General features: G+C 39.1%; 1 protein-coding gene across 8 annotated transcripts in view; it reads left to right on the top strand.

The window, feature by feature from the left end:
• The window catches only part of OSBPL8 (oxysterol binding protein like 8), a 90,989-nt gene that overhangs the window by 29,306 nt on the left and 39,371 nt on the right, over positions 1–22,312 (top strand). For 4 of the 8 annotated variants that reach the window (XM_035543890.2, XM_035543891.2, XM_050709454.1 and 1 more), the window contains 3 exons: positions 830–935; positions 5,573–5,609; positions 10,811–10,945. In XM_035543890.2, coding sequence (XP_035399783.1) covers positions 894–935; positions 5,573–5,609; positions 10,811–10,945 — 214 coding nt within the window. In that variant the 5' untranslated portion in view covers positions 830–893. Of the gene's footprint in view, positions 1–829; positions 936–3,680; positions 3,782–5,572; positions 5,610–10,810; positions 10,946–22,312 lie in introns of those variants that run through there. The other 4 variants (XM_050709462.1, XM_035543895.2, XM_050709450.1 and 1 more) reach the window with 3 other exon arrangements.

Raw genomic sequence — 22,312 nt, 5'->3', positions numbered from 1 at the left:
TCTTCTCTTTTCCTATCTTCTTTTCCCTTCATCTTCATCTGCTTCCCTCTTTGAACCCACTGAGCGAATGGTTAGGACGTGCGCCTGCCCAGTGAGTTGTGCTTGATTCCAAACCCTTTTCTTGTCTCACCGGTGACTTTAAATGTGATGTGAGTACTAAGGCTTCTTACAGCTTCCATTCTCTATCAGAAAAGCAAATAGGAAGTGTCTAGAGAATGAGGCTTTGTTTTCCAGCTGCCAGTGTGGTGAACGCAAGCTGAATATCCAAAAGTGCCACAGAGGGTACTGTTTGGCATGAATAATGTGATTTCTCCATTGTGGTGACTGTTTCTGAAGTAAAATTGCAAAGTTCTGCATTCCTACTCTTCCAGAAGAGCTGTTATGTACCCAAACAGCTCGTGTGTGTGTGCTTGTGTCTACAGGCTGGGAGTGGTGTGCTGCTGCTGGGGTCTTGAACCAAGGGAAAAAGATAGGAAAGGCTAAAGATCCACCCCCCCTTTTTTTTTTTTTTTTGCTTATGTTTTTCCAGTGTAACTCTTTCTCATTTGGTGCAAGTATGGTTAAATGTAAAGGCTTGCCTCTGTGAGTATGTGTGGAATAGCTTTTGTTCTGGCCATTTTATGGGAAAACCTCTCTCCCTTCATTCCTAAAAGGCTGAGTTTTATGGGCTAGTGTGGACTTTGCAAGGAACCTTAATGTACGATAGGAAACTCTTTATACTCTTGAGAGATTATAAAAGTGAAAATTTCCAGTGGATGAAATCCACTTTTCATTTCATCCACTGGAAATGACTTATTCATTTATTTATTTTATTTTATTTTCCCTTCAGGTTATTGAGTATCAGGATGGAAGACCTGTAACTGAAGGAGAGAGAGGCAACCCGCTCTTTCAGTATGGAGACCGTTCTGGTTGACGGGGAACTGGATAGAAATTCAGTGAGTAACTTAAATGTAGCATCATGTATTCAAATGAAGAAGAGGGTTTTACGGGGAGAAGGGTTAAACAGCTTGAATTGTTTCTGTTTGAATTGCTGCTTTTCTGGTAAATACACTTGGAAAATTATGTAGTATCAACTATAATTTGATAGATTCTTATGGTAAGAGGGCTGGATGTCAAGAAGCATTTGGTTCCTGGATTTGATACTTGGAGCCCCTGAGTCCCGAAAGAAAAAGATATTCCTGGCAGTCTCACTACTCAGCACTTTACTAGTTACTGGCTGTGGACAAAGAGAAAATAATGTATTTCTTGGTGGAATGAAGGGCAGAAAAGGCAGGAAGAGTGATAATTGTATATTCTTAGGATGATTTCATGTATAAAAGTTGGTAATCTGTGCACATCATAAACTTTATGAAGTAGCGAAACTACCAGATCTCTTTCTAAGCACAAGTTAAAAACCAGGAAAAGATCATGGATACTGTGACACTTAATCATCATCACATTGTCAAAATTATTTATGAACTTATTTTTTCCACAAGCTGCATTATATGGAAGCGTTCTAAATGTTTAGGTTTAGGTTAATTCTTGCTTCCTCTGTTTTCATAACTGTTAATGATTTATAGCGTTGGGGAACACACAGGATCTACTGCAGAACTAGTAATTAATCACAGAGAGGACTTCTGAGTAAGTTCTTAGTGAAGATATTTTTTAAAGAATTTAAAGTTGTAGTTCACAGTTTAAACCATGGTTAGTTGCATTTGATAAGTCATTCAGTTTCATGCCTTTTTTTTCCTCTAGGCTACCTCTGAAATCTGAAATACATACTTTATGACATATTTTTTACTAAAAAGTTCACGTTTTTTATATTAGTCACAAATCAGATTTATCCTTAAGATTTTGAGATTGTTCAGTATTCCAGATTTTTAGCTCCAATCTGTTGATACCTATTTTTTCAAGTTCCGTTTGTCCAATTCATGAAATACTTGAACTGTGAACATGCACAAAGAACACTGATCAACATCTTGCTACACAATTTAAATCCTTTGGAGCATTTATAGGAGGTACCTGAGATCACAGAACTCAATATTGTGGAGTTCTCTTTCCAGAATCTAATCTAGGGAGAAAAGTTTTATACGGATTGCTTATCCTAAGTGGTTAGGTTGAAATGTACTGTATCTGAACACAAATGTTAGGACAGCTCAACAAACTTTTTATTGCAGTCGTGACCTATTAAGATAGTGCAAAATATTCTAGATACTTTGGTTTAACTTCTTGTTTGAAAACAGCTTTTGACTATTTTTCTATAAAATACTAATATAATTTGAACAAGCCTAATTGGCACAAAATACAAAACATATCATGGGAATGTTTGTTGTAAACCATTTTTTTCTCTAAATTATTTTTAAAAGACTTTCTAGTTGACTAATTTTACCAAGAGGTGTTTTATAAATGAGTTGCTTTTGGTATAAACTTGTACAGTCAGTCCTTGTTATTTAAATACATCAACAGACATAAAAGTACCTTTTTTCCTTGAAGCATAGAATATTGGCCTTTTTTTTTATAAGCTTTGAAGGCTGGCTTAGTGGTCCTGAATTTAAATATGACATGATTAATCTGAACGATTTATATGTAATAAATAGTGCTCCCTGGAAAAGTCTATCTTCAGCAGGGTATAGAAACTCTAACATGGCTTTAGAATGTGCATTCAAATTCTATTAAGAATTTAGTTGTAGGTTTAGATTGTAAATCTAATAAACATTTTAAACAAATTCATCTTTTATGGTGTGAGGTTGAGACATGCTAGCATGACATATGTTTTTGCTTTTGCCCTAATCTTCCACAGGAAAAGGATTTTGTTCTACAGGACAAGTTGGCAGATGTAATTTTAGGTTTGGTGGCAGTTCTTATGAGCTTTATCCCTGTGAAATGGAAATCTAAAAATAATGTTTTTCTAAAGCACAGAGCAGCTTTTGTGTGAAAACAGAAGTATTGCTGCTGTTTAATGTAGTGGATTATGTTGCTGTTTTTATTCTGTAGTCTTCCATATTTAAAATGTTACTGGAAGGAGGGCTGGGCTTTATCCGTTTCGGTAGAAACATTTTTAATTGAATATGCCTGAGCAGAAGCTAACTAAATCATTTAATATTGAGAACCTTCCTTGTCAGAGGACTTACTCTAAAATTGAAGTTTGCCATCAGTTAAGTAAATGTGAAAATACAGGTGGATTGTGTCTCTGGGAATAAGTACGTATTTATTTCTCTTAATTCTGTATATTTAAAATAAGAGTTGTGGGAGATGATGAAGAGGAAGGCCCTGAATGCATTCTTTTCAGAGCAAACACCAAAGTAGTGAAATGATCCCTTTTTGTTTCCTTGGGGGGGTTGAATTCCTCATCTGCAGTGATATGAATTGCAGATGGTTGAGGTGCAATAAGCTATTGGAAAATAAAGAGGTCGTTTGGGCTTAAATAATTTCATTTCAGTATTTTAATGTTTTGCATCATACGCAGAAATACCTATTCTGCTGGTTTTAGGTAAATGCACAGGACCAAATCTTTCAAATGGAAATGCAAGGAATGCAGTTTGATGTGTAAACAGAATATTTATTGGGGGAGATCAGGGACAGAGTTAGACAGGCTTGTGTTTCAGTCCCCAGCATGGGAGCTGTTTGTGCCAGTGCATAGGATTACCTATGCAATGCTAAAATATTTACATAAAAGTCCCTGCATCATCTCGGGTGACCAGGTGCCCTGCTCTGTGGTGTCATGTTGTATCTTGGTCAAGACTTCTTGAGAGGCAAGCAGTGCGACAGACCCTGCTGCTTCCTCACTGTGTTTCTTCAACGTGTAAGTATGCCCTGCTAGCGAATGTGCTGTCTGAGTATCAGCAACTTCTCATCTGTGTGTCTGTTAATAATTTATTTTTCCACTTCTCTCCTCTTGCTTTCCAACTTGTGGTGTGAAGTAAAGCAGACCAGTGCTGAGTGTTGGTGTTCCCAGCCCTTCGGCCACTTGCTGGATCTCTGTGCAATTACTGCAGACTCTTTTTCCTTGCTCTCGTCAGTCCTTCTCTTCAGTCTAAAACAGCATAGGGTAATATAGTCATGTCAAACAGGAATTTTCTCATAGTGTGCAATATGTTACTACCATACATTAAAAAAAGCATTTCATACACCAGTGTCTAAGCCTGTCTGGTGAGTTCATGAGTTCCATTAGTAGTGTTTCCCTCTGACCCAGTCTCTGGCAAGGGGCAGGAGGTTGTTTACCAAGTGCACTTTATTTCAGCTTCTCTTGTTCAATCAAGTCCTTTTCCACGAAGTACAAAATTATGACAGAAGGGTCCCCTCATCTTCCCTGTGATTTGTACTGCTGTTCCAGAAACGCAATATTTTACATTTACATATTGCAATAACAATTTAATGCCCCTAGGCAGCTGTGAGGAATAAAAATCCATGTTTTAAGATCACGAGTGTAGGACGAGACTCCTGCTTGCTAAGATTTTTTTCATGTTTCCTCTTGTTTAGTCATAGAATCATAGTCCTGATAATAGAGAGGCAAAATTGGATCCTCTTTAAAGCAGGGCAGGGGTTCTCTCCTTTATGGAAATGGAGCAGAAGACTTTTGTTTGAGGTATAGAAGGTACAGCATGCTTGGATTTATTTTTTATTTTTTTTTAAGGAGGAAATGTCTGTTCATGCTGATCAGTATGCTTGCTTTCTTCTCTTTTTTTTTTTTTTTTTGTTGTTATTTCTGTGTCTCAGATGTAGTAAACCTTTTGAGATGGGTGGAACTTACCTTACATCTGTACACTGCTGAGCACAGCGGGATCTTAACCCCACTGTGGCTTTGGGTAGTAGTGATTTATAAAGTATTCCAACTCAAACGACAGAAAGAAGTGCAAGCTATAACTACGCAATTATTCTCATATGGTGCCTATATTTGATGCATTTCAATGGGAAGCAGATATTTATTTTTATACAAATAAATTCTTTGGAAATACTTTGATACAAAATGTTTTCTTACATTTAAAATGGCACTGCTTCTCTTTCTTCCTAAACAATTTAAAATGTTACTGTTGTTTTTTGTTGAACTGATTCTGTGGCTTCTAAGTTCATGTTTGCGTGCCAAACCCACCAGGCTTTGATACGGCCTTTGTGCTTATTTGCACATTAATGATCACTGAAAATATTTTGTATTTCCAAAACACTTGGCTGAAAGCGGAGCAGTTTTGGAAATGTATCTTTTGTTATTTCAACTTTCTTTGGAGCTGTAGTCTTCTGAAAATTTTTCAGCTGAAAATTTCTTAGGATATGTTACGTGTCAAGCCATGGGAACGCTGAGAGGTTCCACTCCGAATTAGCAGCTGGGGCAGTTGCTGTTCACTAACCATATACGACGATGGCTTCTAATGCTGGCTTCTTTACTACCTTATTTGTCAGTTTTGTTGCTTCGACTTTTCTGAACTGCGAAGTCTCTTGAGGTCTTGCCTTTGGTATTGAGGTGCATGTTGTATTTTAGTCATGAACTAACACTGTTTTCATTGTCCTTCTTCTTTCCCGCTGCTGCTGCTTTTGTGCACTTGCTTCTTCCTGGCCTGGATTTTTTTGTTTGCTGTTCTTCAATTGTATGTGTACGCAGCATCATGGGGATAACAGAGACTCTCATGGACCATCAAGTAAGTGAACTCCCCTTTACTACAGTATTTTGGACATATGTTCGTAATAGCTAACATATTGCTTTGTAAATAGGCCACTGGGCTAAATATTTGGTTTTGTGTATTCAAATTGAGAAGCTGAAATACAGTGAAAATCTTCTGTTGAAAATAAATGCTTCAAATGTTACAGTAATGTATATAATAAAGGCATGGAAACAGTCCTTCAGAAATAATTTAATTTTTGAGCTTGCCTGTGTATAGCACTATATGGTTCACTTAATTTCAATAAATTTACATCATCAGAAATCAACAGGTGCATATACTGTAGTACTCAAAGATGTTCTCTGGTGTTTTGGTAGGGAAAACTTCAGCTGTATGTACATGCCGTCAAAGTTCAACTAGTGCTATTGATTCATGTGTGTCAGTATAATCATATGACTGGCAGAATAATTTTGCCTGGGATTTAGATTTTGCTTATGTGAGGAAGGGAAAGGTGCAGGAAAAATTTTCTCCTTCGTGAGAAGTCTGTGCAGAAGTCATGGTCTTCAACAGTCTTTGTGGGCTGTTCACTTACTCTATACCAGTTAGAGGTTTACTCTTTCTGAAGATCAATTTTTCATGAGACACACTTTTAATACAAAAATGGTATTTCATCTTTGAAATAATAAGGTTTTCTAATGGAAGGAGTTCTTTCCATTAGCATTCAAACATTCTTTTTATTCACATTAATCCATCCTGCTCCTTTCTGTTATAATAGATGTACAAAGCAAACTTATTTGAGGTTTTTAATGCTGGCTTGCAGATTAATCTCAAGGCTGCTGTTGGCCTCTTCAGTGAATTGTTGGTACAGCTGATGGCATTGCTAGGTGCTGTTTCTTCTTGTGGGCTGTAGATAGGAGGTACAAGAAGTCTCACAGACTTTTCATTGCAAAAAAGCTCACAATCTATTGTAAAAATGGGCAGCTTGCTGTAGGTGTCCCTGCTTGATCAGGAGGGTTGGACCAGATGACCTCCAGAAGTCGCTTCCAACCTCAACCATTCTGTAATGCTGTGAAAAAATATCAGACAGCTGTGCTATATAAATATGCAGTCTGTAAAGCTGGCAATTACTAGAATGTACTCATGTTCTTGCATGGAGTTCCTGAAACCTTTTTTTCCCAGGTCCTGAAGTTCTTTTTCAAGTTGTTTTGATGAAAAAAGTAACCATACTAACTGCTGGAAGGTTCCTGAAAGCAGATTATTTAAAAGCTAACTGCTAAAAAAAACCTACCCAAATAATACTTTTAACTTACCAACTTCTTATTTTCCTGCTGTAAGTGGGGCTGATCTTGCTAGTTAAAGACAGTCAAAAGTAACGCAGAACTGAATTTTAATAAACCTTTTCCTGTATCTCGTGTCCTTGTGCTGTTTTCAAGTGGGTAGGCTCGTTAACATGCTCATTATGGAGTGGAAAAATTGGGAGTCTGCCACTTCAGAGATTTTTTTTCCATAACTTCATCTGATGAAATAAATTGGCTGTAACGACCTCAATTTGTGTTTCTTCTGATGCATAAATCTTACTGACAAACTATAATTACTAATTTGATGGCTAGTAGTAAGAAATAGAGCAAAGTATGAATTATCAACTCTAATTGTTCTGTTGGTATTCAAGTGTGCCCTCCGGAGATTCACGAAGGGGCTTTGATGTTTACTACTTGATGTTTCTTCCTTAAAATAGCACTCCGCTCAGCTTCAAGGAGATAGCTGGTGTGATTTTAAACCTACTCAGGTAAAGGATGGGATGAACCAAGATCATCATGCTCTTGGATGAACACCCTGATGCCTGAGCTAAATTCGAAAAGTACATAACCACTTTGAGGCCACCGAGTGGAAGGAATGGTTGGCAGTGCTGTTGTGGGTTTTGTTGTACATGTTAAGCATGTACCTACTAAATCATCTTTCAAGTTGCAAAGATGGCACATGAAACCTAAGAATTAAGTGAGATGTTCCCCAGGAACATTAGAAAAATCGTGTCATATGTTGTCCATGTCACAAAGACCTACTGTTATGATGAAGAAGCTAAGACCTTGCTCACTGGAAAGTGTGAGTGCTTTGAAGATTAGTCAAAAACTGAGTGAGGTTTTGAGGCTTACAGCATTTGATTAGTTCACTGAGATTTCACTAAAGGTACCTGTGGAGACACAAGTTTAAACCGTAAGTTTGTTTGGTATTTTTGCAAATGAGAAGCAAAACGTGTTTGACTAGGAGCATCATTTATTCATCCAAGTTTAACTTTTATTTCACAAGTGAGCAAGGCCGCTTGTATGAATCACCATTGCTCTCTTTCAGAGAGAGAAACTGCTTGGTTTTATTCTGTGAATGTACTGAAATTCCCAGATAAAATCGTTCTTCGCTTCAAGTGAGTTAAAAACTAGCTACAGGACCATCGAGTGTAGTCAGCAAATGGATAATTTAAGTATGTGCCATAAATTTTTATAGCGTTCGTAAAATCAATCCATCAGAAGCTATAAACAGCAGCCAAAGAGCTTCTCCAAATTGCTGTTATCTATTAATATATAATAATTAAATCTGCTCTCTTAAATAAAAGATCTGCTTCCAAGTGGTAGGTGTTTGATTTAATGACATCTTAAAAACTCAGGTTCACTACTAGCATAAATTCTCCTCCTCGCTCCTTCCCAACTACTTTCTCCTTGAAATAGCTTTCTTTGATTCTGTCTTCTAAGGTTCCAGAGCTCCTGCCAAAAGATGCTTAAGGTGTATCTTTATGTAGATTGCCAACCATCTGAATGTCTTACTGATTGCACATTTGTGATTACGCTGGCATCTTTAAAAATCATATAATTATTCAGTCTTTTGTAGAAGAAAAAGATGGAAGTTCCTCAGTAAAGGTATTCATTGTCCCATACTCCAAGTAACCACTATGTCACTTGGGACATGGTTTAGTGCTGGACTTGTAGTGTTAGATGAATGGTTGGACTTGATCTTAAATGACTTTTCCAACCTAAATGGTTCTATGATTCTGTGTTCTGCCTGTCCTTGTCTTCCCCTTCACCATAGAGCAAATGTCTTGGAGCATCGGGATGAGGCATTTGGAAGTAGGGGGACAACTTCCTGGTGGCTGCTACAGCGCAGATGTGCAGACGTTTATGTTTTTAACGGATTTATTTCCATTTGTTTAACACTTTTATAATGTTTTGTATAAAAAAAGAAATTGTAAAACTCTCCTGCTCTTCATTCGTCAGCTTTACAGGTTGAATTTTGAAAAAGCCCGCTTGATTTAAGAAATTCACCCACAGAATACTACATGCTGGATGATAGATATTCTGTTCTTTGTAGGGAAGAAGCGTTTCCAACAGTGCTAGCAGTCTTTGCAAGTCCCAAATTGAGTTTGCAGACTGAGGAAGGAGCATGAGCTTAATAGGGAATTTCAAGCTTGCAACCCTTACCGTTGTTACTGAGTTAACATCACTGAGTTCAGCTCATGAGTTTGGAGAACTTGTGTAGAGGTTTCTTCCACTAAATGACTGGCAAATACTGTCTGAGAAATGATTACATCTTCACAATTTCTGAAGTTTAACGGTTAAAAAGTTAGTAATATTGCACTCTGCTTGTTCAGAACGGATCCTTCTGTAAGGGTCACTTGAGAAAGTATTGTCTGTGCTGCAGAGTGACCGCCTGCGGGGCACTGCCTGCTGCTGACGTGCCCTGAAACCCTGTCCTGTTGGGCAGGGAAATGCAGTTCTGACACAGTTAGAGGCTTGTGGCTTTCCAAAAGCAGCTTTCAGCTGACTTGCTGCAACTTCAGTGCATCCTAAGCGCTTTTAAAACAAGCGAGTATAGCTCAGTCCCTTGCAGTGATCAGTTTGGTGATAGTCTGTGAAACAGTCACTTTTTAGCCTCCCCATTTTTATTTTTTTCGTTTTGGACACTAGCTCTTGTGTGGTGCAATCCTTCCCAAAAGTTAGAAATTTGCTCCCTACCTCTGCCCTCCCTCCCCTTACTTGTAGTACATAGTGGGAAACTAAAAATCTAAATTGGTACTACAAGAAAAACAATTCCAGCCACTTTTGAAGTATTGACTTTCTGTCACTGACAAATTTAAACTCTGAGCTAGGGAAATGAGCTTTTTGCCTTGCTTGTCTTATCTCCTCTCTTACTTTTCCTAAGCACCAGTCTGCTTATGGTGTAGTTTGTCCAGAGTAGAGCTTTAGATGGTTCATCTGATATAGAAAATAGTACAGGTGGGTATCCTGGCATCCTTGCATTCATCATACTACCTTGTGTTTATTATAGATGTTGCTTAAAAAACACGTTTCAGTTACTGTAATAATAGTAGTAATGAAGCTAAGAAGAGGGTCTCTGTATCTGCAGATTCTATCTAAAAAACTGAACTTTGTTTTAACTCAATCTTCTGTTAAACTTTTAAAACTGTTTTGAGGAAAGCTTGAGAACTCTTGAAGTGAGTAGCATTTAAACTTACAGTCTTTTAGGCAGACTGTTTTTAGTAAGCATCTTTTTTTTCTTTCTAATCTTTTTTGCCAGTATCTCTACTTCCACGGGACAGATGTTACTGAGTCAGTCATTATTCCACTATCAAGAAAGTTCCAGCTCTGTTGTGTGCAGCTTAAGGATAAGTACAAACATCATAAGCAGGATGGCTGCACAGGTGGATCTTACAAATAGCTAGAAGAGATCAAACAAGTCCTTTTCAGACTGATAAGGTTCAAGGAGAAAAACTCTTCTGATTTAAACCTTTCCCTTGGTATAGTCTCTACATAATCTTTCTTAATAAGACATGTTTCTTTGATGTACATGTATACATTCATTTTAGTTTCCTGGAATGGTGGTACAGCTTGATCTGGTAAGTTGTTTCCTGGGTCAGATGTCTTGTGGCTAGTTAAACCAAGTCAAAAAAGTGGCAAAGAAAGCAGGATTTCAGAAGTAACAGCTCGGTGCTGTGTCTGTGATGTTCAGTAGCAGCGTGCAGTTTTCCTACACACAGTAGTTTTTGTTTTCATCTTCTGACTCACGTCTTAGACCAATCTTTCTGGCTTCTTTCTGCCATTCCCTCCGAAGCAAATCTCTGGTTTGAAATCCTCATTTTCTAGAAAGAATTTTTCAAGACAGCATTTGAATACCAGTATCATTAATAGCAGTGAACTTGTTAATAGAAATCAATACACAAGTACATAACATTGAGCATCCATTTTGTATTTCAACAGTCGTAACAAACAGCGATGAATCACAGCTTTTAACTCCGGGGAAAATGAGCCAGCGCCAGGGAAAAGAAGCTTATTTTACTCCAACCAAAGAGTTACTCCAACCATCTCTCAGCCCAGCAACTGCCCACAGCCATGGTAAGGCAGCTATTTTTTACAGAGGTTTTAAAGAACTTAAATGCTGACATTAATTACCTATTTCAAATGTTGGTTCAAAAACACTGCCCTCCCAGATAAAGAGGTAAGGAAGAAAGTGTACTAAAATATTGCAGGCAATTTTTTTTTGTATCCTTATGTGTTAACCTGAAACGGAGAAAAGCTCAATACGTGGTAAACTACTTCAGTAGAGTATGCCATGACTTGTGAGAGAACAGTCCACATGATGGTAAATCATTATCTGTGTGTAATTTGGTAATTGATGGTCATGTTAATGTCTCAAGTATTTAAGTTGTGTGTTTGTGCAGAAGTGTTATGATACACCACTTATGCATGGAACCTGTTATAGAGGTCATTGACAATGACTTCTGTTGAAAGATCGTTCTCCTTTTGAAAAGGAAGATTCTCAGCACTATCTGCCAGTCTTCAAACAGTCCTCTGTTTTGCTGTACCTGTCGAAAACAAACGTGGATCTGTGTGAAGTGATTGGATCCAAAGTGAAATTTGCCAGTCGACCTGAAGTGCTGATAGTTTGTTTAAAAGGCAAAAATAAAAAATAAGTTACTCTCCTTGTACTTACTTGCTTTTAAAACTCTTTGTTTTATTGCCTAGAATATAACTATAGATGTTTGTCATGGTGTTTGCAGTCCTTAGTGAAAACTTTTTTTAATTAATACTCTTCTTTGCTATTGGCAACCGTGCTAATCATCTATGCTTACTTTAGCTCTTGTTTCTGAGGTGGTTTGGTACAAGCCTCCCTAACTCCTGTAGTCTGTACTGTCATAGTCTGTCATAGCAATAAAGCCACTTTCTTAGGCATCTTGGAATCATTTTGCTGTTTTCCCATTCAGTGCTATTCGAATAAGAGGGAAATGTTTTAAATACAAACATGGTTGTTACTATATTGAATCTGGTAGTCTTTTATCATATTTTAAGAATTACGGTAGTGTTTTCAGTGCACAGCTAGCTCTGATATATTTTCTACAAGCTGCTCTTATCTCACTGGAACACTGCTTGGTGTTCTCTGGCTTACATTGTACTAAGTCTGGAAATATTTTCTGTATAGCTTGGTTGTAACTTTTATGTTATTCAAATAAATTTTTGGTTATTATGTGTACTGTTTTATCCCTTACTTGACAAGGGATGTAGGTTATGTAAGTTTATTTGGATATTCTGGTAAACACATTCCTTTTAACGTTGCTATTCCCACTAATTTGTGAAGTCAAACCATTGTGCCTTTTTAAGGGCTTTCACTCAGGAAAATCATGAAAATGGGCTTAAAAATTGCCAATAGACTTGAGAGTACTATGTCAGTCTCCTTGCAGATATTAACTATTGTCTTCTGATTTTTAACTCTGATTATTCCAGGGCTTTTATAAGTGATTTTAAGCATGTTAAATATATCTGTGACTCTTAGCATCACTCATCTCTATGCCTTTGTCTTCCAAGAATGCTACTAGAAATGTTCCTGTAGTTTTGTGAAACAAGGAATTTGTCTTAAAGTCAATTTCAGTAGCGAAACAGTAGTACAATATGGGGCTAGGCTTCAGCAACCTGTAATTACTGACTTCTAGCATATCTGCAACCCGGGAGGTGTAGGTCTGATTTTTATGGAGTTGGTTGACCCACATTTAGAAGTTGGGTGGTTATTCTGTGCTGGTTATTCCTACAAGGAAATGACACTGCTGGTGAAAATGTGAGCTTGTTACATGGGGATCAAGAGATACTGCGCAAGCCTGGAAACATGAAGTAGAACACAGTTTAAAGTGGTGGAGCACTTGAGTCTGACTGTTTTAATTGACAACATCTGATGAGCAAAGGCTCTTTAGAACATTCCCATAGTATTGTATGATGAGAATATGCAGAAATGTTTAGATATAGTATTTAAAGGCATTTACTATGAACTAAATGGAGATGCTTCTAGTCACTGGCACCTGAATGCACCTTTAGGAGGTGAGTAATGTAAACAGTCTGAAAGCACAGTAGGCACAGCATAAAATAGTATTGGAACAGGAAAATGGATGATACAGTCTGCAAGGATCAGTCGGCTCATCTACTGGAATAAGTTAATTAGCGTATTCTGCTCGTGTCTTAAGTAAGATCCAATGGCAAGTATTACAAGTGTGATTAAAAGTGGATGAGAACTTAAATGTTTACCTCTACTCTCTTATATTAAAATTAAATGTTCAAATATCAGTTTGGGCTATTGGCTTCCTGTTTAGAACAAAGGGTGAGCCATACAACATGCCACTGTGAAGTTGTAAGTGGTGTATATTTCATAATTCTAAGTATTCCTGTGTATAAATACTGGGTTTTAACTTATGTGAAAGTAGCTCTTACTTTTGGAAAGTTTCTATTTTCCTGCACTTGCTTTCTTGGTTTAAAGCATGACTTCCTTCTTCGCTCCTTTCATTCTTGTATATATTGAGCAGTTAGCTTAACCCAGGCACCTGTTTTAGTTTCAAGGACTTGCATTAGAAGTGTGTTTATGCTCGTGTATATTATGCTCCCTGTTAAATAACAAAATTCTGTGCACATTATCTAGTATATATGTGCAGTAGGACAATGAATCACCTTGTCTTAAAAATATTGTACCTGACAAAATGTTGAAAAAAATGAATGCTTGAAAATGTTTCCAAGGTTTTCCCTTTTAAATTTAGGGAAATATTGCAAACTGTCAATTTTGATTTAGCAATGTTCGTCTCTTCAGAAGGAGTGAAGGAGAACATACTGCGACTTTTTCAGTGAAGATTTTTTTTTCTTTAGCTGTGACATGCATGTGGTATTTTAGATGGAACTTAGCATGTTATCTAAGCCAAAAACAGCCATTGTCTTTTTGTAATCCAGTGTAGAGTACAGCACTGTCTGGCAGTGATCATTCAGCAAAACTCTATATACACTATCAACGTTCTGCATAATCTTTGCATGTAGAAGTTGTGCCTTCTTATTTTACGTAATATTTTTAAGATCCTTGAAAATGCAATGTAGCTCATTCTGAAGCTGAAGAGTAGCGTGTTTATCACAGAACGGCTGAGGTTGGATGGGACCTTCGGAGATCATCTGGTCCAACCACCTTCAAGCAGGGTCCCCTAGAGCACGCTGTGCAGGATGGCATCCAGGTGGGTTTTGAATATCTCCAGAGAAGGAGACTCCGCAGTCTCACTGGGCAATCTGTGCCAGTACTCTGTCACCCTCGCAATAAAGAAGTGTTTTCTCATGTTGAGCTGGAACTTCCCGTACTTCAGTTTGTGCCCATTGCCTCTTGTCCTGTTGCTGGGCACAACTGAAAAGAGTCAAGCCTCATCCTCTTGACACCCTCCCTTCAGATATTTATACACATTGATAAGATCCCCTCTCAGCCTTCTCCAAGCTAAACAGGCCCAGTTCTCTCAGCCTCTCCTTGTATGAAGAGGTGCTCCAGTCCTCCAACCTTCCTCATAGCCCTCCTCTGAACTTGCTCCAGTACCCCATGTCCCTCTTACACTGGGGAGCCCAGCACTGGGCACAACACTCCAGGTGAGGCCTCACCAGGGCTGAGTAGAGGGGCAGGATCACCTCCCTCGACCTGCTGGCAACATTCTTCTGAATGTAGCCCAGGATACCATTGGCCTTCTTGGCCACAAGGGCACGTTGCTGGCTCATGGTCAGCCTGCTGTCTACCAGGACTCCCAGGTCTCTCTCTGCAGAGCGGCACTCCAGCAGCTCAGCCCCCAGCCTGTACTGGTGCTTGGGGTTATTCCTCCCTATGTGCAGGGCCCTGCGCTTGCCGTTGTTGAACTTCATGAAGTTCCCCACAGCCCAGCTTTCCAGCCTGTGGAGATCCTTCTGAATGGCAGCACGGCCCTCTGGGGTATCAGCCACTCCTCACAGGTTTCAGAAATATTTATCCTCAAAAAGCTTGCTGAGGCTGCACTCTGTGCCATCATCCTGGTCATTGATTTTCGCTAGTCTTCCTTTTGCTATTGATCTATTTGAAGAAGCCTTTCTTGTTGTCTTTGACATCCCCTGCCAGATTTAATTCCAAGTGGGTCTTGGCCTTCTTCATTGAATCCCTGCATACTCTGACAGTGTCCCTCTGTTCCTCCCAAGTGGCCTTTCCCTTTTTCCACATGCTGTATAATTCCTTCTTTTCTTTGAGATTTGCCAGGAACCCCTTGCTCATCCATGCAGGTCTCCTGCCCCCTTTGCTTGCCTTCTTACTCATAGGGATACACTGATCTTGAGCTTGGAGGAAGTGATGCTTGAATATTGACCAGCTTTCCTGAACCTCCTTTCCTTCTAGTGCCCGAACCCATGGGATTCCTCCAAGTAGGTCCCTGAAGAGGTTAAAGTTTGATCTCCTGAGGTCCAATGTTGGGATCCTATTTTTGCCCTGCTTCCTCCTCACAAGATTCTGAACTCCACCATTTCACGGTTGCTGTAGCTAAGGCTGTCCCGAACCTTCGTGTCTCCAACTAGCCCTTCTTTTATCGTTTATGCTAGAGACAGACCTTTAAAGTTGTGGAAACTTGCTTTCATTGAAAGGTTCAGCAAGATTGTTTGACAAAAATGTTTTAGAAAAACCGATGGTGGGGATTATGCCTGCATGATCTCATGAGTTTACATAGCAACTTCAGAGTTTTACTGTTGAGAAGTCAACTCAGCTCTGTGGAGTTTTGGTTCTTAGCTGGACTTGTAATTTTAATTAATGTGGATTTAATTTATTTCTGCTATGCCCATCTAGTAGTTATCTATTGTGTCAGAATAAGCCAGTCTTGATAATAACACTACAATTACAATTTGTTCTGTAAGAAAAATTTATTGAGCCTGCTAATGTCAGTGGCTTTAAGTTGGGTAGTACCTAAAACCCAAGTGCCATCTAGTGCTAAGACTGAGACACTCATGTGCTGAGATTCAAGAGACATCAAAGCAAACATAGAAACTAGCCTCTTGCATCACAGCATGCAGGAAAGGATTTAGTAAAGGCAGAGCTGACTTTCTAGAAAGCCAAGAATACAACTTTTTATGGGAGCTCTAAGATCAACTACACAGTCAAAAGCATTCCAGTTATGGACCTGGTTAGCGCTGAAACTCAGGAGGGGCTGTTTATGGGAGTGGGCTTGAGCAGCTCCACTTCAAATTCATCTTGAAGACATTTACTGTGTTGTTTTTTTTTTCCTCACTTTTCATTGTATATGTTTAGGACAGCAGTTTCTAGATTCTTTCATTCAACAGCTCACTCAAAAGGGTTACTTTGCTTCTCAAATTGAGGTGGGAGGAGATCGAAGAGTGATAAACTTTTGGCAATAATTCGCACAAACTTTTTCAAGCAAATCTTACTTTTCCCCACACAGTCTTTAACTGTAACTTTTGAAGTCTTTGTAATTATAATTTCATAATATCTGCCAAATTAGTCTGATAAGCCTCTAACTTATCAATGCTGTATATTGCACGTAAATGTTGCCTCCAGTATGTCTCATATTCAGACGTTGCATTTTCTTTTGAACTGTGCACCAGCAATGAAACATTCCTAGTTCTCTGTGCCTTGAACATACTAAATGATCATACTGCTTTTTTTTTTTTTAAATCTTCTGTTTAGAATGGACAGGCTTGGAATTGAACTTAAACAGTTCAGCAGCCTTTTGATGGAAACTTTGATAGATTTGCGTAGTTAGTTTTTTCTGTGTAGCTTTGTGTACTTCTGTGGGACTGTATTTTTAGGCCCTGTAGTGAGCTAGCATGGCCTTGCCACCTCACCAAGACCATATTTTTGTAACAGGGTAGCACATACAGATTTTAGGACTGCTAGAACAAGTTTCAGTTCTGGCAGTCCACGCATAGATTGAAGAATGTTAATTTAGCTCACTTGCTGTGTTTGCATTCTATAACCGAAAACGTTGTTAACCGTTAGTGGGAAAATTACTAAACTTTTATTGAGATTATTTTTGGTGATGAGACAGGCTCATCACTTTTTTAACCTAATGCAAGTGCAACAAAAACGAATCTTTGACAAAACTATTTTATTACAGTTTTAAAAAAATGAGCATAAAAATACTGAATTCAAGATTGCATTTTTCAAAAGCTGTAAAGCGGAACTGGGCTTGCTGATGTAAGCTGTTTATGTTGTTACACAAATTATCCCTGGTAAATTGGATTCTTGTAAATCTTATTAACTCAGACTTACATCAGAATACCACTTTATTTGTGTTTGATAAAATGGATTAAGTAGAAATAGTGATCACTGAAAACATGAAAAAATCACCAGGCTCCTCAGGAAGGGTTTTTAATATCTTCCAACTTCTAAATATGCAGTAAAAACATATTTCAAACTTGTTATGAAAACAACTTAGTTGTTTAAGAAGCTGTACATGTGGTAAAGACAGAAATCTAATTAAAATTGTAATATTAACAATTCTATAATAAGACATTTTAAACTATTTTTTGGTTTGGTTTGTTTTTTACTGTTATTTGTGTTGTATCCTTATGGCTTTAATTAATGAGAGTTTGTGCTGTTGTTTTTTATGTGCCTTTGAGTATATGTTACAAAGTGCATATGATGAAATGCTTTTTGGTTTTAAACTTGCTGGTAGCATACGTATGTATTTATTTCTTCAGGATATAATGTCTGAGTTTATTTTTTTAAGAGTGTGAGGAAGTGAAAATCCATGAAGAGGAGTGCAAAATTCACAACATTCATTATAGGAAAATTTTGCTGTTCTAGATTTTTGTGGATTTGAATGAGGACTCTTAATTTGCAAGCTGTGATCATGGGAGCATTGTCCAGACTTACACAAGAACAATCATACAATCATTAAGGTTGGAAAAGACCTCCAAGATCATCTGGTCCAACCCTCCCCCTGCCACCACTGTCACCCACTAAACCATGTCCCTAAGCACCACATCCAACCTTTCCTTAAACATCCCCAGGGACAGTGACTCCACCACCTCCCTGGGCAACCTGTTCCAATGCCTAATTACTCCTCCTGAAAAGAAATGTCTCCTAATTTTCAAACCGACCCTCCCCTGATGCAACTTGAGGCCATTTGCTCTCATCCTATCACTAGTTACCTGTGAGAAGAGGCCAACCCCAGCTCCCCACAGCTTCCTTTCAGGTAGTTGTAGAGAGCAATAAGGTCTCCCCTGGGCCTCCTCTTCTCCAGACCAAACACCCTCACTTCCCTCAGCCGCTCCTCATAAGACTTATGCTCCAGGCCCTTCACCAGCTCCGTAGCCCTTCTCTGGACATGCTGCAGGGCCCCGATGTCTTTCTTGCAGTGAGGGGCCCAAAGCTGAACACAGTACTCGAGGTGCGGCCTCACCAGAGCAGAGCACAGGGGGCCAATCACCTCCCTGGTCCCGCTGGCTGCACTATTCCTGATACAAGCCAGGATGCCGTTGGCCTTCTTGGCCACCTGGGCACACTGCTGGCCGTGTTCAGGCAAGCATCAACCAACACCCCCAGATCCTTTTCCTTTGCGCAGCTTTTGAGTCACTCTGCTCCAAGCCTGTAGCGCTGCATGGGGTAGTTGTGACCAAAGTGCAGGACCCAGCACTTAGCCATATTGAACCTTATTCCATTGGCCTCTGCCCATCGACCCATCCTGTCCAGGTCCCTCTGCAGGGCCTTCCTACCCTCCGGCAGATTGATGCTTTCCCCCAACTTGGTGTCGTCTGCAAACTTACTGAGGGTGCACTCACTTCCCTCATCCAAGTCATCGGTAAAGTATTAGAGGGTGGGCCCCAACGCCCACCCCTGGGGAACTATTGTAACTGATGCATTGTAGTTGGCAACTCAGCAGATGATGCATTAGGGTTTTGGAGCTCTAGTTTCTGTTTTTCATGTGGAGAACAGTGACCTTTACAGACAAGTTCATCAATTTGACTGCATCAACCCTCAGAACGTCTCCTATTTTTATCCAAGGCACCAACAAGATGCAGATGGAGTGAAAATGTGAGTAGTATCTGGCAAAAGTATGTTAGGATGATAAAGACTAAGGAGGAGATATTTTATAGAAATGTAGACCTTTGAGCTAAATTAGCAGCTCTGTGTTTAAAACACTTCTCTTTGTGCTCAGTTTTAAGGGTTTGGTTGTTTTGTGTGTTAGACTGACTTACTGTGTGACTAAGTGCATGCTCATCACAGAAGGCTCAGCACTGGGCATGGCTTTTCAGAAGGAGCTTGAGCTGAGCTAAGAGGTAGGATCTGCCCCTCCTTTCCAAGAAGTAGATGTTAATTCAGTTTGCACTAGGATGAAAATGTACTCCGTGTTATGCGATTAGAAACAGAAGTGGTTTAGACGCAGGGAGGTGGATTGACAGTGGAAGCAGAATGATTGGTCTGCCAGTAATGATCATGGTATCATAATGAATAGAAGGGAGAAGTTGAACGAGCTTGGGGGGGAGAAAATAAGGGTGTTTTTGGTTGTGTGGAGCTTGTACTAAGGGTGGTTATTCTGGAGTAAACATCTGAAGGACTAAAATCCTACAGACCAAGGTCTGTAGGATGCTGCATTTGGAGAGAAAACACACATCTAGCTATTTTTGCATGAGAAAGAAGGTGGAGAGTGAAAAATACGTGTTTCTAAGCATTAGTTCCTGAAGAACATTTGCTAACTGCTGGAGGGATGAGATGCCTTTGGAGCCATAATGACCAAGAAAACACAAGATTTGCAGACATTACTGTCTTTTGATAATGATTTCTGGTTTTCTTCTTACATTTCCTTTGACTTTTCTCTGTATATCCAGACAGACTTAATCATGCAAATAACTTGATGCGATCTCCTGTTTCGCTCCACTGTATCTATCCATTGAATAGAGAAACTGAAGAATGGCTAAATAATTGATTAGTTTGACCCAGTAAGAGCCACTTATTACTGAGCTTATTTTACCTGAGTTCATTTTCCCTTAAAACTGACTCAGCACTAGAAAGGAAACAGCTTGAGGGTTTGTTGAGGAGGTTCTCTGACAAGCTCCCCCCCCCCCCCCCTTTTTTTTTTATTAACAACTGTGCATTAAGAGCAAATGAAATTAGGCACTTTCTGTATAGAGTGAGAGCAGCTAACACCTTGGAAATGTTTATTAACACTTCTGCTTTTGAGTGCAATGTGGGAATTTTGTCTAAAATCTTGCAACCCCTATTACTTTGACAGTCTTGGTCTCTCTTGCTGCATTCTTGGGAGGTATTTCATTTTGTCTTACTTTGTCTTCTGATGCATGTACCATAGTATCGTGGAGGTGAAGCCCCAGTTCTGTAAATCTGTGACTTACCTGGAACAGCTTTACTGACACTTGTGTCAAACAGGTTGCGAATAAGGTTCTGTTCACAATAAGGAAGGAAGAGTTTGACCCTTTATAATTTGTTTTCAGTTTGTGTTGCCAGACTGACTTTCTTGTGAATGTGAATGTTTGAAGTTGTGCTGTGTGTGGTTAGTCTTCTGCATCTATTATCTTGATGTCCTGCTTTCTTACTGTAATGCATTCTCTGGCACATTCCTCTGCAAGTCATTGTGCATTTATTAAAACTTGCCATTTCTGAAATGCTACTCCACCCAGCGTTTGTGGCTCGGGTAAATTACACGTACTCCTTTCTGTGTGAGGTATGGCTTTGTGGAAGTGTGGTGCTGGGTTTGAAGGGCACAGCAGGGCTGATTACTGTGAAACTTCTCAAACAAGTTCTTTTTTTTTTGCCATGTAAATCTCGGCAAAGCTGGCGTACTTGAACCTGAACTGTGACCTTGAATTTTCTAAGTGTTGAGATGAAAAGTGTTGAAACCTGAGCAGTGAGCAAGCATATTTACTTTGGGTGGGTGGAGCTGAGCAGGAGTGTTAGCAAGCAGGGAGGTGGAGGCAAGTACAGTTGCCACTGGGGCGCTGGGAGCCTTGGTATTAGTTCATAAACCATTCTCAGACATGCCTGTGGAATTACTCCTCAGCTAGACTGCTCTTGACACGGAAATACTAGACAACAGAGGAGCATTTGGTGAAAGAAACTAGCTATTGCAAACTGCCACAACCTGTAGCCTCCTGGTTCAGATGTCTCTCCTGTGAATCGAATAGTGGTGCCTGAAGGCAAGTACATCTTTACTATCTGTTTCTGTTAAATAGGAGAAAAACACTTTTGCTTAAAGTCCCCATGCAAAAATCGTATGTTGGATAAAACCCACTTGTAGGTATGGTAGCCTAGCAGTTTGCTTTTCCTGCTTTCTGCGTACCGTATGGAATGTGTGTATCCTGCGTGTAGAGAGTTATCTATGACCTTTCCATTTGTTGAACTGGGGGGAGGATCCTGCTGGAAACGTCGTGTTGTCGAGATGTCAGAGCAGATGATTGTCAGACTTGAAGAGTGAGTCTAAAAAGCTTCTGTCTTCTCTGCTACACTGTCAGTTTTCCTTCTTTGTTCTCCTCCCTTTAGCTTGTACAGAGTTTGGTTTCATGATTTTTGGGCTTTGCTTGCACAACTCTTAGGGGAAAAGGAATATTTTTTACTCTGCATTACTAGATGTAATCCTAAGCCGTATTATTGCATCGGTATCAATTTGTTCAATGTGTTCATCATATAAAATTGCTAAAATCTATGTAAAAACTTACTATGTTTAAAATTCCTCAGTAGGATAGTTCAGAATGTGATTTGATTTTGAGAATTCAATTTCCATGCATGGAAATTCATACCTGTGCAGCTCAGGGAGGTCTTTTTTAATAAGCCTGTGCTTTTTTTCAGCTGTGAATATTTATCAATTGGAGAAATGTTTTAAAACTAAAACCAGGCTTTGTCAAAAGTGTTCATATGCTGTTGGAATGGCATGCGTTGTCTTTCTCATTTGTGTGCAGAGACTTATGTTTTGCCTCAGGCAATATCCTGAAAGAATGTCTTAAGCACAGGATTATGATTTGGTTTTCAGCCAGCATTTATTACTAAAGAAGCCCTGATTGAATTGAGTAGCTGATAGGAGAAATGCATTCTGTCCTTTAGACATACATACAAGGTATAAATTTTCCTCCTTGAAGAGATGTTCAACAGATTATGATGGGCGTTGGATTTTGTGGTCTTTTTGTTTGTTTGTTTTTCTTCTGAGATAGATGGACTAAGTATTTCAGTCATGGGCGTTTTCTTCTTTCTACTGATGTAGATATTATATGAAGCAGAAACCAGGCTTTTTTCTCCCTTTAAAGTCTGCTTTTATGAAGAACTTAATTTTTGGTATGGAGAATCTTCCTTTTTTCATGCAGAGATATACTGTATCATGCACCTGGATGCATTTAGGCTTGAGTGCAGATATTTTCCCGTTTACACAGACATTTACGTAAGTCTACCTTCTGCAGTTGGATTTGGCTGTAGTTCTATTTGTGAATATTTTGAAACCATGTAAACTT

The sequence above is a fragment of the Cygnus atratus genome, chromosome 1, assembly GCF_013377495.2.
Source record: "Cygnus atratus isolate AKBS03 ecotype Queensland, Australia chromosome 1, CAtr_DNAZoo_HiC_assembly, whole genome shotgun sequence".
NCBI classification, from domain to species: Eukaryota; Metazoa; Chordata; class Aves; order Anseriformes; family Anatidae; genus Cygnus; species Cygnus atratus.
The sequence above is the reverse complement of the archived record's forward strand: the minus strand, read 5'-3'. Positions and strand labels throughout refer to the sequence as shown.